Consider the following 13,091-nt stretch of genomic DNA (forward strand, 5'->3'; position numbering starts at 1 on the left):
ACTTCTGTCCCACTCCCATATTGTGAATCTGTATACAACTAATCGAACAACTGGTCCAATTTGTCTCACCAAAATTATATGTAAAAATCACAATGAAAAGGGGCATATTCCTGTTTTTCTTCTCCCCCCCCCCTCTCTCTCTCTCTCTCTCGCGAGAAAACCCCCAAACAAAAACAAACAAAACAAAACAGAAAACAAAGACAAAAAAAAAAAAAAAAAAAAAATAAAACAGACAAAATTAAAACAAACATTTTTTTTTAAAAACCAGCGCGAGGCCTTTGCATTTGCAGGTCTGATTACCAAACCCAACTATTGGTTTGATTTAACATTATTGGTTTGAAAATTTCCATAACAACAACAATTTGGGTTATCAGACCTGCAAATACCTACCTTTTGGCTCAGAGGAGGAGGGGAAAGGGAAGAGAAAGAAGAGGTAGAAAATGAAGAAGAAGAAGAAGAAGAAGAAGAAGAAGAAGAAGAAGAAGAAGAAGAAGAAGAAGAAGAAGAAGAAGAAGAAGAAGAAGAAAAGGTAGAAAAAAAAAAAGAAGTTGAAGAACACGATCCTGTGATTGTGATTGACACATTAGACCAAAAGGACTTGCATATTAATATCAGAATTAACATTTTAAGAGAAAGGAATGGCGTGAAGAAAACAAAAAAAGATTTTGCTACAAGCTGATTTTATTCACAGTTTCGTCCACTTTATCAAAATCTATTTAATAAATATATATCTATATCACAAATTTTGTACATCAAATACTGATACTGACACTTATTTCGTTTGTTTGTTTTTAGAGAAAATTTACATCACCTGCACCTGCAATATTTTTCAGGTCATTTCAGCACCAGTAAATGGGAAGATTATATATCTGCACCTTACCAATACCAAGCACCCAAGAAAACTGACCTGTTGCCTCAATATGATGGAGAGAAAGATAAAGTGAGTAAATGGGACTCATATATATAAGGGAATAACAGAAAACAAACGACGTTATGACAATCTAATACATATAACATATTTCGTGTTTACTTGAAGAAGGCCAAAGGCCGAAACGTCGTTTGTTTTGTGTTGTACCCTTATATATGAATCCCATTTACTCACTTTATCTTTCTCTCCATCTTATTGGCTCATTTAGGCACCTCCAGTTTTTGCCTCAATATGGAATTATGTCTCATTAAAGCTGATAAAGAATTGAATTTTAAGTTAAAACAATCAGATACATGGAGGACTTTGAATATAACACTTTTTTATTTTCCAGCGATGTGGTCTTGTGGTATGACACTCACTTTCAGATCGGAAGGTCCTGGGTACGAGCCTTGATCGGCGCATAGTTAAGTTCTTGGAAGAGGCACTTTACTCACATTCTCTCACCATACTCGAGTGTAAAATGAATACCCGGTCGTTAACAGCGTTGTCTTTGTCGGAAGAAATATTGTAATTTCACCTAACAGGAATCATGTCTCGTTCTACATGTTACCAGTTGCTGCTGGTCACAGACCCTTTGTAAAGTGCCTTGAGCATGTTTAGTGGATATTGTGCAATATAAAAGCTCATGTTTAAAAAAAACCCAAAAAAACTATATTTATTATTTTCTTCAATAAAGGATTTAAACTTTAAAAAAAACTAAAAAAAACTTTAGTCTCATATTTTCAACAATAAATTGACATTTTCAGCATCAAAGTAACCCCCCCGCATTATACCGTTCTGAGGTGTTGGCTCACATGTCAGATGAAAGGGACAATGAGAAAGTAAAAGAGTAGAGAAAAGCCAGAAGACATTAGAGAATAAAATATTTTCCTGGCAAAATCAAATACAGCGGAATCCGCAAAAAAGTCAACACTTCTTGATGATCCCAAATGTTCTGTTCTTTATCTGAGGTGTGTTTCATTGATAAAATCGATAAAGTCAACATTGTTTCCGGTCAATCAATCTTTTTGGCCAGGCCGTGTTCTGTCGTTATACAGCAAAAGGATGTTTTTTGTTTGTTTGTTTGTTGCTTTAGGTCTCTTCCAACACAATTGAGGTTATATGAGAGACCGCTGAAACAAAAAAACAAGCAATCCAACAAAAATAGTACAAATGTAAATCAAAATCATAACCTAAAGATATCATAAGCTAAATTATAAATAACCAAGAACAAACAGGCAGAAGATTTACAGAAAAAAAATATCCCCTGTCAAAAATACAATCACAAACCAAAGAAGCAGGATAGGCTAGTAAAGAGAAGAAGAAACGACATCACTATCGGATCGTACACCCATGCGAACATCATAGGTATATGATTCAAGGGTGATGCTCCCATCCAACCACCCGCGCAAAAGGATGTAAGCACCTACCAAGGTAAACAAAAATGAATCTCACTTATATTATGAGAATCCCCCATTATATTATCTGGGTCATGTAGTAATACTCAATATAACACTATCAAAAATACAAAATTTTGAAGTTGAAACAAAACAAATCCTTAAATTTTCGAACACATTTTCAACCATAGCTCAAAACTAACCCCATGGCAATTATGTCCTTTCCTCATAAGTAGACGGCAGTGTTGACTATATCACAGCATTCTACTGTAGTCAGCGCTGGGACCTGACAGCTATGGCACTGTCTGTCCGTCCTACAAAGTGGTTTGAAATCCAGTGTGAGTGACAGAAGATGCAGAATCAGTCAAGTCCCAGGATCTATGATATTTTTATTTCTTATCAATACACTGATACAAGTATCTGTTTTGTTTGCTCTTAAGGGTTTTACAGCACTTGCAGCACATTTAGGTCATATCAGTGCCAGTAAAAAGGAAGAAAATTGGATAGTGAAAAGATTCTAGATGTACAAAGTACAAAGGACTTAAGGAAAAAGTAAGACAAGGGGAAATGATTGAAATAGGGAACAGATGTAGATTCCAAGAGCACACTATCAATGTAGTTAGTTTGAGATCACCTAAATATCTCATCCAGACACCAGCACAAGATCCCACTAAGAGGAATACACTCAAATGTTTACATTATACCTACATCAAAAATAACAAAGATAGTACATAACAGAGAAATGATTTACAAGGAAAACTGAATTTGTAGATAAAAACATTTCTGGCAAAAAACTCTTCTTCTGCGAACAACAAAAAAACAATTAAAACATAAATACATTAATTAAAAAACAGATCAACGACTAAATATTTCGTAGGTCCTCTCTGTTGAAGAAGAATCTTGAAATGTGATTTTTCTTCTAAAGAGAGGATTAATGAAATATTTACTCCTCGATATCTTTTTTTAGTAATGTATTTATGTTTTTATTGGGTTTTTTTTTTTTTGGTTGTTCGCTGAAGAATGGTTTTGAGCCTGAAATGTCTGTGTTTTGGTACTTTGTTCTGTTTGAAGTCGTTATATTAGTTTTTGTTTATTACTTTTTACAGTCCAGAGTTTCTAGCAGGTTAGTATCATTTTGACTTGGGTATAGATAATAATTCATATCGCTTAATCATTTTAACTTGGGTATAATAATTCATATAGCCTAGTATCATTTTGACTTGGGTATAATAATTCATATTTCTGTTCATTTCAACTTTAAACTCATTCCTCAGCATCAATTCACATCAACCTAATACCCAATTGAGGCAATGATTACAAATATGACATAATGAGAACTTAGATTTGGATTCTTATTCAGTTTTGATTAACACCACAAGAGATAGACAAAAAATTGTTACAATATTGTTCATTGACACAAAAAACTAAAAATTAAATAAAAATCTAACAGATAAATGATTTACATGGGGGAAAAATACCCCCCCCCCCCCCAACTAAAAAAAAAGTAAACAGAAATATCAATCATTGCATTCCTTTGATTGAGGACCTGGTAAAAACCAAGTTGTCTCCTTCCCGTTGGGGTACAGAGGGACAAATTGAAGAAGACAAAAGATTTAAGGGAATGGAATAGAAAGCAGAAAATGATCTCCGCATTCAATGAGGGAGGCAAGATCATGAGCCCACACCCTTATTATTTCCTAATGAAATGGAAAGGTGTGCTTATCAGAGACAATAAAGACAATAACATAATATATATCACAGCATAACATTTATTCTGTGTGCCTTGTTCAAAAACTCGAGCCGGTTGATATAAGAAGAGGGAGGTCCTGGTTTATCAATAGTGACCTGTCTTTTTCTCAGAGGCTCCAGGCTCTCCTCTGTGATGTCACGGCAATCTTTTACCTCCAACAGTTTGAGGTTTGGGCAGTACGCAGCTACCAAGCTGTTGGTAAAGAAACAAAAAGGAGAACAAAAATTTATTTGACAAATGCAGCATCCAATACATGCCATGTTAGATTTCAGCCTCACATGAGAGCAGCCCTTTAGCGCCATAAGGCCTGTGGAGCCAGTATTTAAGCTGGTTTCTGTAAGCTTAAATGAACAGCAACAATTTCTTCTTACCTCGGAGATAGGATGGTAGTCGATCACATAATAGTAATAGTTTCTGCCAGGTCCAAAAGAAGCAACAACCCAATAACTGATGGTTGGTCTGGGAAAGATTGTGTGCAAACCAATTTCCTAAGAAGAAGTCAATGTATCTATTCTAAGCTTAAACCTGTAGTCCCAATTTCCTAATTTCAGTCGTGATTTGAATTTAAGATTGTGCTTCTCAACTACAGTGACACTCAACCCTTATCTGACATCATACTCAATCATTTTCACAAAGAGAGCAGTCCAACAATTTAGTCTGTACTTTACAGCTGTTATAATATCAATCAAGCGAAATGAACCCCACTTGTGAAATATTTTTCAATCCAAGAGATCTTCAATTAATTACTGGGATCTAAGAATTTTCGATAAGTTAGGAGTCATTTTAATCAATTGATACATGAAGTAAAAGTAATCTGGCCAAAATGTTAAAAGGTGTTTCGTTCATGGACAGCAGAGTATTCAAATTAAAGTCAAATCAGCAATGAAAGAAATTATGATTAGAAAAAAAATATGCACACAATCTTGAGGTCAAATAGAAACTAACAAAGGGACCTCGATTCATTATGTGGTGAGACACGGTCTTTTATCTAAAGTTTCGACTTATCTTTCCAACAATCAGAGAAGGAATCTGGTGGAAAATACTTTGCATAATAGGTTATGCCCCAATGAAGAGTGGAACAAGAAATTGTTACACTCTACTTAACACTAAAAAGGCTGGGATAAGCTTCAGCTTCTCGAGTCTTATGGCTTCGAAGGACTATGACAATATATTCATTTATATATGAGTATTAGTGTTGAATGGTATTGAGACTGAATACAGTAATAGTGTTACTGATCTTGCTGATAATTACCCTGAGACCGAGAAGCTGAGTATTGTCACTACATATATATGATAAGAGGAATAGAGAAAGGGAGAGGAGAGAGGAGATCTCAGTCTCATTACTAGCACTCTGACTTTTAGTGCTAGACCAAGACTATTGGATTGCCAAAGCTCTGTGTAAAGACAAGATAGACTGTCCTACATGTAATGGGTGTTTGTCAGGAGAGATTTTCATTAACCAAATGCTGAAAGCAAAGCCATATCAGGAATTACCAGTATCCAGAATCAGTGAGAGAAATAGCAATCCTGAGCTTTCATCTTGGTACAGAGATATGCTGATATTATATTGTCATACCTGATTGAGTGGTCGGTGATTCTCCAACATCCCACAATGCTCAATGCTACAAGGCCTGGACAGGAATGAGCAATGGCACAAACCGTACGATCTGTAAGACCATATAGATTACCTAGGAGTAGATGCTTGAGGCTGTAAATTAAAAAAAAACAAAACAAAGATGAATAAGATGAATAATTTAAAAAAAGAATGAAGTTTTGGACTAAAAATACATCCTCAACTACAGCCAACAACTAAATCAATATAAACATATAACATGAGAATTCTTATTCCCAATTCCTCTGAATCCTGTGAAAAGAATTAGTTTCCATCATCACTATTATTATAATTATTATTACAGCCCAGGCCGGTATTGGGGACGCTTACTTGGGACGGTTGTTTAATTGGGAAGATTCCTTGGGAACAGAATGGTAAATCTGAAAAATTGCTCAATTTCATGCCTGCCGCTTTATCGGGATGATTTGTCGAGAACCAAGCTGTCCCAATAAACTGGCTTGTACTCTATTACTATTATCAATATTTATTATTATAATTATTATTATCATTAATATTATGATGATGATGACGATGATGATTATGATTATCATTATTATTATTTCTACTTCTATCACAAATGAATGATATGAAACGACTCAAACAAATACAAAGTAACAATACATAAAAAATGATGCTCTTATGAAATTCTTCAAAATATTTAGTTCAAAATATACTCATAATGAAATTTAAATGAGGCAGAGTTAAATCCAAATCTGAATAAAATCTTCCAAAGAAATTTTTAAAATTATTTTCAATTCATGACTAAAATGACATAGAAAAAAAAAATCCACATTACGACTTACTTGGGACATCGTTGAACCAGCTTAATAATAAGATCATCCCCCAAGTTCCAACAGCCAGAGACATCCAGATACTCCAAATTGACAGGTTGTTTCACACAAAGGAAAGACAAAAAATTCTCCTCCATAAATGTCACACAATCACGCACAATGAGCTGTTTCAATTTTGGACAGTTGATACCGATTGCATACAACACACATCCCGACAATGCTGTACAACCACTAATATCGATCTTTTCCAAACGGGAATTATTGGATAAAACTGGAAGAAAAACCTCATTGGTGAGAGCGTACTTTGCACCTCTGAGAAAAAGAGTCTTGAGACAATGACTCTCTCCCGTCATGAGAGAAAAAGCTGTTGACGTCAATTTCTTTCCAAGATGGCAGATGTTGAGATGGAACTGAAGACTGAAGTAGGTGTCGACTAAATACAAAGCATCGTGGCTTACCGCCCGCAACTGGAAAAGCTGTGGAATACTAAGATGTGGAAGAATGTTTCGGCACAGAACTTGCTCCCAGGGTAAGTCTAGTAAAGTCAAGCCAGACAGGGATGTAGAATAGTCTCCTTCTATGTCTTCAACGTCAATCAATGAGAGAGAATCTTTCACTGCAGCTGTGGTATCCAGGGTTATTGAGGTGTCAGTATCCATTGTGCTATGGCTTAGGTTTTATTGTAATGTCATCAAAGATAATGAAACAGAACCAAATTCAGAATAAATGAATAGTCTTTGATTATCAAGCTTGCATTCTCATCTTTAGCTGTATACTGTTCTGAGGCAGTCATCTCTGATCATTTAGAAGAATATGGAGAAAAAAAAAAAGCAATATATGAGCCACTAGTGGTTACAAAAAACAAGATAATAATTAAAAATCATAAACAAAACAAAACTGTTTTAATATACATATATCTGGACAATAAAAGATTGCTAAGAAAGCAAGGTTGGCTTTATCCATGTTCAATGGAAACATTGCGTGAATTAAGATAATTTGGGTAAGACTTGGACTTAACGAACACAAAATTTTTTATCTAGGTACAGAATCATCTTTATATGTCATCCAATGCTAAGGTCTGCTTTAGACTACTTTTACCATGATATTTTGAAAGAAGAATATATTTTTTTCTACTGGAGAGGATAATGATGACTTCTGTCACAACCGGTCAACTTCAAGTATAAGTGGTTTCTACTTTTAGGTACGACACTCTCTCTCTCCTCACTGCTACCTGCCCTCTCATATGTGGGATGGGAGAAGTGGGAGTCAGGGTAAATTTCAAAATTTACTACCCACTAATATTGCAATGATGATGAACTACGATGAGAAAATAAAGATGGTATCACCCCTCTTCTCTAATAGGTTACACTTTAAAAAATGAACGCGACTACTATAATGTGTGTGAATGTGTTTGTGTGTGTGTGTCAGTGTATGTGTTTCAAATCCAACCAGTCCGATTTTTGGTTTTCTTTTATCTCTCTTGGATTGTCACCACTCCTTTACTATCGTACTGTTGTCATTTGATTATACTATATTACAATCATATCTAAATTTCTTTTGATGTTTTAACTGATGCGTTTCACACACACAATATTATATATTATATATATTTTATATATATATATATATATATATATATATATATATATAATATATATATATATATATATATATCTTCCTTCAAAAATAATAATTATAAAGTCTTTATTTTTTATCCCCAATAAAAAATTTACTGATTACTGATCAAAGTTGCGTATTTGAATGATCAATAAATGTATTTGAGAAATATTAAAGAGCAAAAGAAAGGAAGAGAAAGGAAACAAAACAAATCAAAACAAAAAATCGAAAAACTACAAAACAAACTCGTCCCAAACTTTTGGTCCAGCAAGCCACAGGCCTTTCACTCCCTAACATTGACCTGACCCGACCCTCTCCACCCATATTCTCTGACACACACACATGCTTAGTGGATAGTGTTTAGCACTATTTGCATGCTATGACTATGAGGCAGCGAGCAGTCTCTTACTCTTACTGAGCAGTTCTACAGCAGGCCATGGTTCCCACTGTGTGACAGTCCCAATGACTCCTTGAGAATGTCCAATGTAAAAAAGGGACCGGTTCTAGGAACCGGAACTTGCAGTTCTCATTTCCCAGGAACCGTAGAATCGAGGTCATTCATGCTTGGGACTGCCTGACACTAGTTAAAGATGTGTGTTATAACCAAACCTTTTCAGCTTCTACTGTGTTGTCCAATTCAGCATCCAATTAAAAAGTGTCATCTAGAGATGTCTACCTTCACTGGATGTTTTGTTTGTTTTTAAGGGTTTTACAGCGCTTGCAACAAATTTAGGTTATATCAGCGCCAGTAAAAGGAAGAAAAGGGGATAGTAAAAAGTTATAGAATTACAATTGAAGCACCCAAGAGAAAGTAAGACATAGGGGAACCGGGAACAAATAGGGATCAGATGTAGATTCCAAGAGCATACCGCCAATGTACTTAATTTGAGATCACCTATAAGTCTCATCCGGACACAAGTACAAATCCAATAAAGAGTAATACACTCAAATGCTTACATTATACATTCAAAATAACAAATATAATAATACATAACAGAGAGATGATTTACAAGGAAAAAATTATCATCTCCCAAAACAATGACTATGCATTTGACTACTATTTCCCTCCCAGCCAGGACTCCGACGAGGGTCAGGAAAAAAACCAAGTAATCTCATTCCAAGACAAAGACAGAAAGCATGTTGGATAACAGATATAAGGGGATAGAAGACACAGTATGTACCTCCCTGCCCACTATGGGAGGTCAGGATCCCCACCCAGCACCTTCACTGGAGAAAGGATGGGCTACTCCTCAATCTTTCAAGACTCGAGATCGAGACAAATATCAATACAGAGATCTCTTTGGGTCAATTTAGCACTTGTTGTATGACTCATACTCATAGTAATAAATAATAGTACAGTGCACTCTGGATACGTCGACGTTGCCTAAGTCGATTTTTACCCAAGTCGATTTTTTTTCTTGGTCCCTCCCCCTTCTTCCTATATAACATCAGTAAAAAAAAAACAAACTCCACATAAGTCGATGTTGCTTAAGTCGATGTTCTCATCACTCATGACTACAATAAAATCACAAATAAACAAGTACTTCCATTGGTTAAAAAAGCTACCAGTAAGAATTTTAAGTGGTTAAGAATATCCGCGAACGATTGGCGCACATCGATGTGATGTAGGTGCTTTGCCTGACGTCCGTGTTCAACGTACATAAGCAGTATTGAATAACTTTAATTTCCCCATCTCAAATTTTACATTGTCGCAACTTCAAGTTCAAGATTTTTTTTTGGCTCTAATCCCAGGCCATCCTATGTAATGGCCCTCTTAATTAGTATCAATGTTATCAAGATGAATTCAAGTCAAGTCTACAATTACAATTTAAAATATTAAATGACCAGTATCATCCACTAAGACCATCAATTATTATGTCAGAAAGAAGTGGTCGCCCTTTCTCTATTTCAACGAAAGCAGAGAGACACCGAAAATCTTTTCTGCCGTCCAGTATTAGGCTTTATAACAACAAGCAATAATAATTTTATATAATTATTTCTCATTTTTACTTTTTAAAAATATAAATATTAATTTATTAATTTATTTGTTTTGCAATCTTTTCAATTTTCAATTTATAGTGACAGTTTTAACTATTTTACAGTGTTGAAATTATTCATATTATAAAGCGCAGCTCTGGTTATAGAGCTGCTCCTTTTTTATATATATACATCCTATTTCCATTGTATTTTTATCTTATGTGTAAATTATAACACGCCTGTACAAAAAATTTCCTTTTTGGGATGCAATAAAGTATTATTATTATTATTATTATTATTATTAATATGGCAAACCTATTGCGGAAAAGGAAGATTCGATGCATTTGGAAAGTTTGGCGTGCGACAGAAAATCATCGCATAGGAAATTGGCATACCGGCTATTTCTGTCTTGACGATTTACAAGAAGCATGACCTTGACCTAGAGGCTCCTACCCTTCCGCTTTTCGCGGAATAATTTCACTTAATTGTATACATTCCACATTCAAAGCAAAAATTCCGCTTTCCACCTTTCCCATCGAGGAAAATTTTTTAAAAAAAATCTCTAGTGAAAATAAAGTGAGCTATGGCTTATTTCGTCAGCATCTCCTATGGTCAATCAACACACATTTTGTGTATGATTAGTCCCTTCAAAGTGTGTGCTGTTGATGTCGGATAATATTATATGTTTGGGAGGGGGGTTGACCGAATTATTATCATTATTATTGTGACTCCAATTCGTGATGTCAATGACCTTGGTAATATTATATGTTGGCTTCAATCGGTAATAATATTATTGAGTACAGTCAGCTTCTTTCCCAGTTTAATTTTAGCTCTGTGTACGTGTGTGTGTGTGTGTGTGTATACCGGCACGCGCGTTTGTTTGATTAGGTGTGTGCGTGTGTGTGTGTGTGGGGGGGGAGAGGAGGGTCCTGACAAGGTTAAATCCATCCATTCAATACTTTGTTCTCAGACGGCCAGGACCTGTGTGTTCTCTATTATTATTTGACCCCATTCTTAGTCTTTACACAATCTGTACATTTTTACACATTTTATATTTTTAATCTTGTGTACTTTTGGATTGTCTATTACATTTTCTGCTGCAAAGCATGTCATAGTCAATAACAGTAAGTTGATTCCGCTTTTTTATCTCAAATTCCGACTTTTATGTATTCTGATTCCTCTATGGGGCTATTCGGGGTAGGAGCCTCTGATGACCACTACAGAGACCGCGCGATATGAAGGGATATACTTATTCTAGAATGGGTTGCTTTGTTCAAATGCGTTTTTGCTCATTTGGTTACACTCCGGATAAGTTGATTTTCGGATAAGTCGATTTTTATCTCGGTTCCCCTGGGCATCGTCTTATCCGGAGTCCACTGTATAGTGAAAAAGACATAGGACTGCTTTGTGCTCCCTTTCAATACTCCATCGACAAAATGGCAGCAAAGAACCAAAACAATGGTCATATTCGGAAATTTTAAACTTTCACAAATCTATCAAGGTTTGTTCTGGAATTCTTATTATATTATTGACAAATTGAATAAATAAACCCCTGACAAAAGATCCACGGTGAAAATACTAATTGAAAGAGATGCTACTACAGGGAGCTTATTATATATGGAAGGCCTCCCTGAGAACTAAACGAGAATGGAGTATATGATGATATTATACTAAATAAATTCTAAAATAAAATGATGACGATGAAATGTGAAGACAAAAACTGTCTTGCCTCTGTCCAAGTCGGTGTGAATTCATAATTGATTAATTATTATTAGATCTAAGCAAGTTCCATTTCTCATTTCCGTGGTCTTATCAGCAACACATTCATCAGCATTCAGGAATCAGAGTCATTCATGGTCTATCAACAATTTCAATTTTACTTCCTAGCCTTATTAATTAATTTAATCAAATTAATCTACAGAAAATGTAGATATCTAGAAGTAATGGTAATTAATAGATCAATGTTTACCATTATCGTTCAGATCCGATTGTTGTTGCGTTTTCTGTTCATGAGGTCATATTTTAATTTTTTACGCTCAGTCAAAATACAAAAATATTAACAAAACAATCCGGTGAAGTGAGAACTGCTTGTTGATGTTGTTGGGTTATTATCCGTATCCATCTTCTGCTGGCTATCTGACGTCACGCATAATTGAAAGTTGATGATGGTGAAGAGTTGAGGCATCATTGGGCCTGACTCTAAGACTTTATAAGATCTTACTGTAGTCAGCTTCAATATTACTTTAAAATTCTTGATCTACATGACGAATGGATCTTTGTTGTGACCCAATCGGGAGGACGTTCCAGCACCGGATCTTCTCAAAGACCGAGGACCAAAGACCAACTGTTTATTTATGTTTTTATTTACTTACACAAGAGTAGAGTCCCTTGTGATGAAGTGTATTTACGCAGATAAATGGTAAAAACAATAACAGTAACACACAGCTCAATGCACCCAACAAACTGAAGATAAACATTTGATGATTTTAGAAAATGATGTAAAGTTATTTGTTTCACTGTACTTAATGTTTAATATTCTCAGTTCTACATCGAAAGATGAAAAATTTTAATGTTATCCAGTCTTGGGAAATACAAAATTCAAGGGAAGCGAGTACAAATAGATTATGATTATAAAATATGTAATGGGTCATCTCCCATGTTCTACATTGTCGCACTGGATCACAGAAACAAAAATAAAGATATAAATAAATAAACAAATAGATACATGAACGAATTAATACACAAAGAAATAAATGAATGAATAAATGAAAGAATATATAAATGAATATATACAACAAATGCCTACCGACCATTTCTTTCAGTAAATCATGACTGACACCAGTAGCACCTAGTCGTAGTAGTAGTAGTAGTAGTAGTAGTAGTAGTAGTAGTAGTAGCAGCAGCAGCAGCAGCAGCAGCAGCAGCAGAAGCAGCAGTAGTAGTAGTAGTAGTAGTAGTAGTAGTAGTAGTAGTAGCAGTGGTGGTGGTTGTGGTGGTGGTGGTGATGGCATTATTATTATTATTATTATTATTATAATTA

General features: G+C 35.0%; 1 protein-coding gene across 1 annotated transcript; it reads right to left on the reverse strand.

Annotated features, from left to right (window-relative positions):
- Positions 1–1,582: 1,582 nt before the first annotated feature.
- Positions 1,583–12,393, reverse strand: LOC144972460 (uncharacterized). The gene is made up of 4 exons (XM_078913654.1): positions 12,021–12,393; positions 6,470–7,252; positions 5,631–5,762; positions 1,583–4,246 (listed from the first exon to the last, which is right to left on the reverse strand). Exons 2-4 carry the CDS (start codon positions 7,114–7,116, stop codon positions 4,060–4,062), a joined length of 966 nt encoding a protein of 321 aa, XP_078769780.1. The 5' UTR covers positions 7,117–7,252; positions 12,021–12,393; the 3' UTR covers positions 1,583–4,059.
- Between the last annotated feature and the right edge of the window lie 698 nt (positions 12,394–13,091).

This window comes from Berghia stephanieae, chromosome 5, assembly GCF_034508935.2.
Source record: "Berghia stephanieae isolate SIO BIC M18660-M18661 chromosome 5, UCSD_Bste_1.3, whole genome shotgun sequence".
In the NCBI taxonomy this organism is placed as follows: Eukaryota; Metazoa; Mollusca; class Gastropoda; order Nudibranchia; family Aeolidiidae; genus Berghia; species Berghia stephanieae.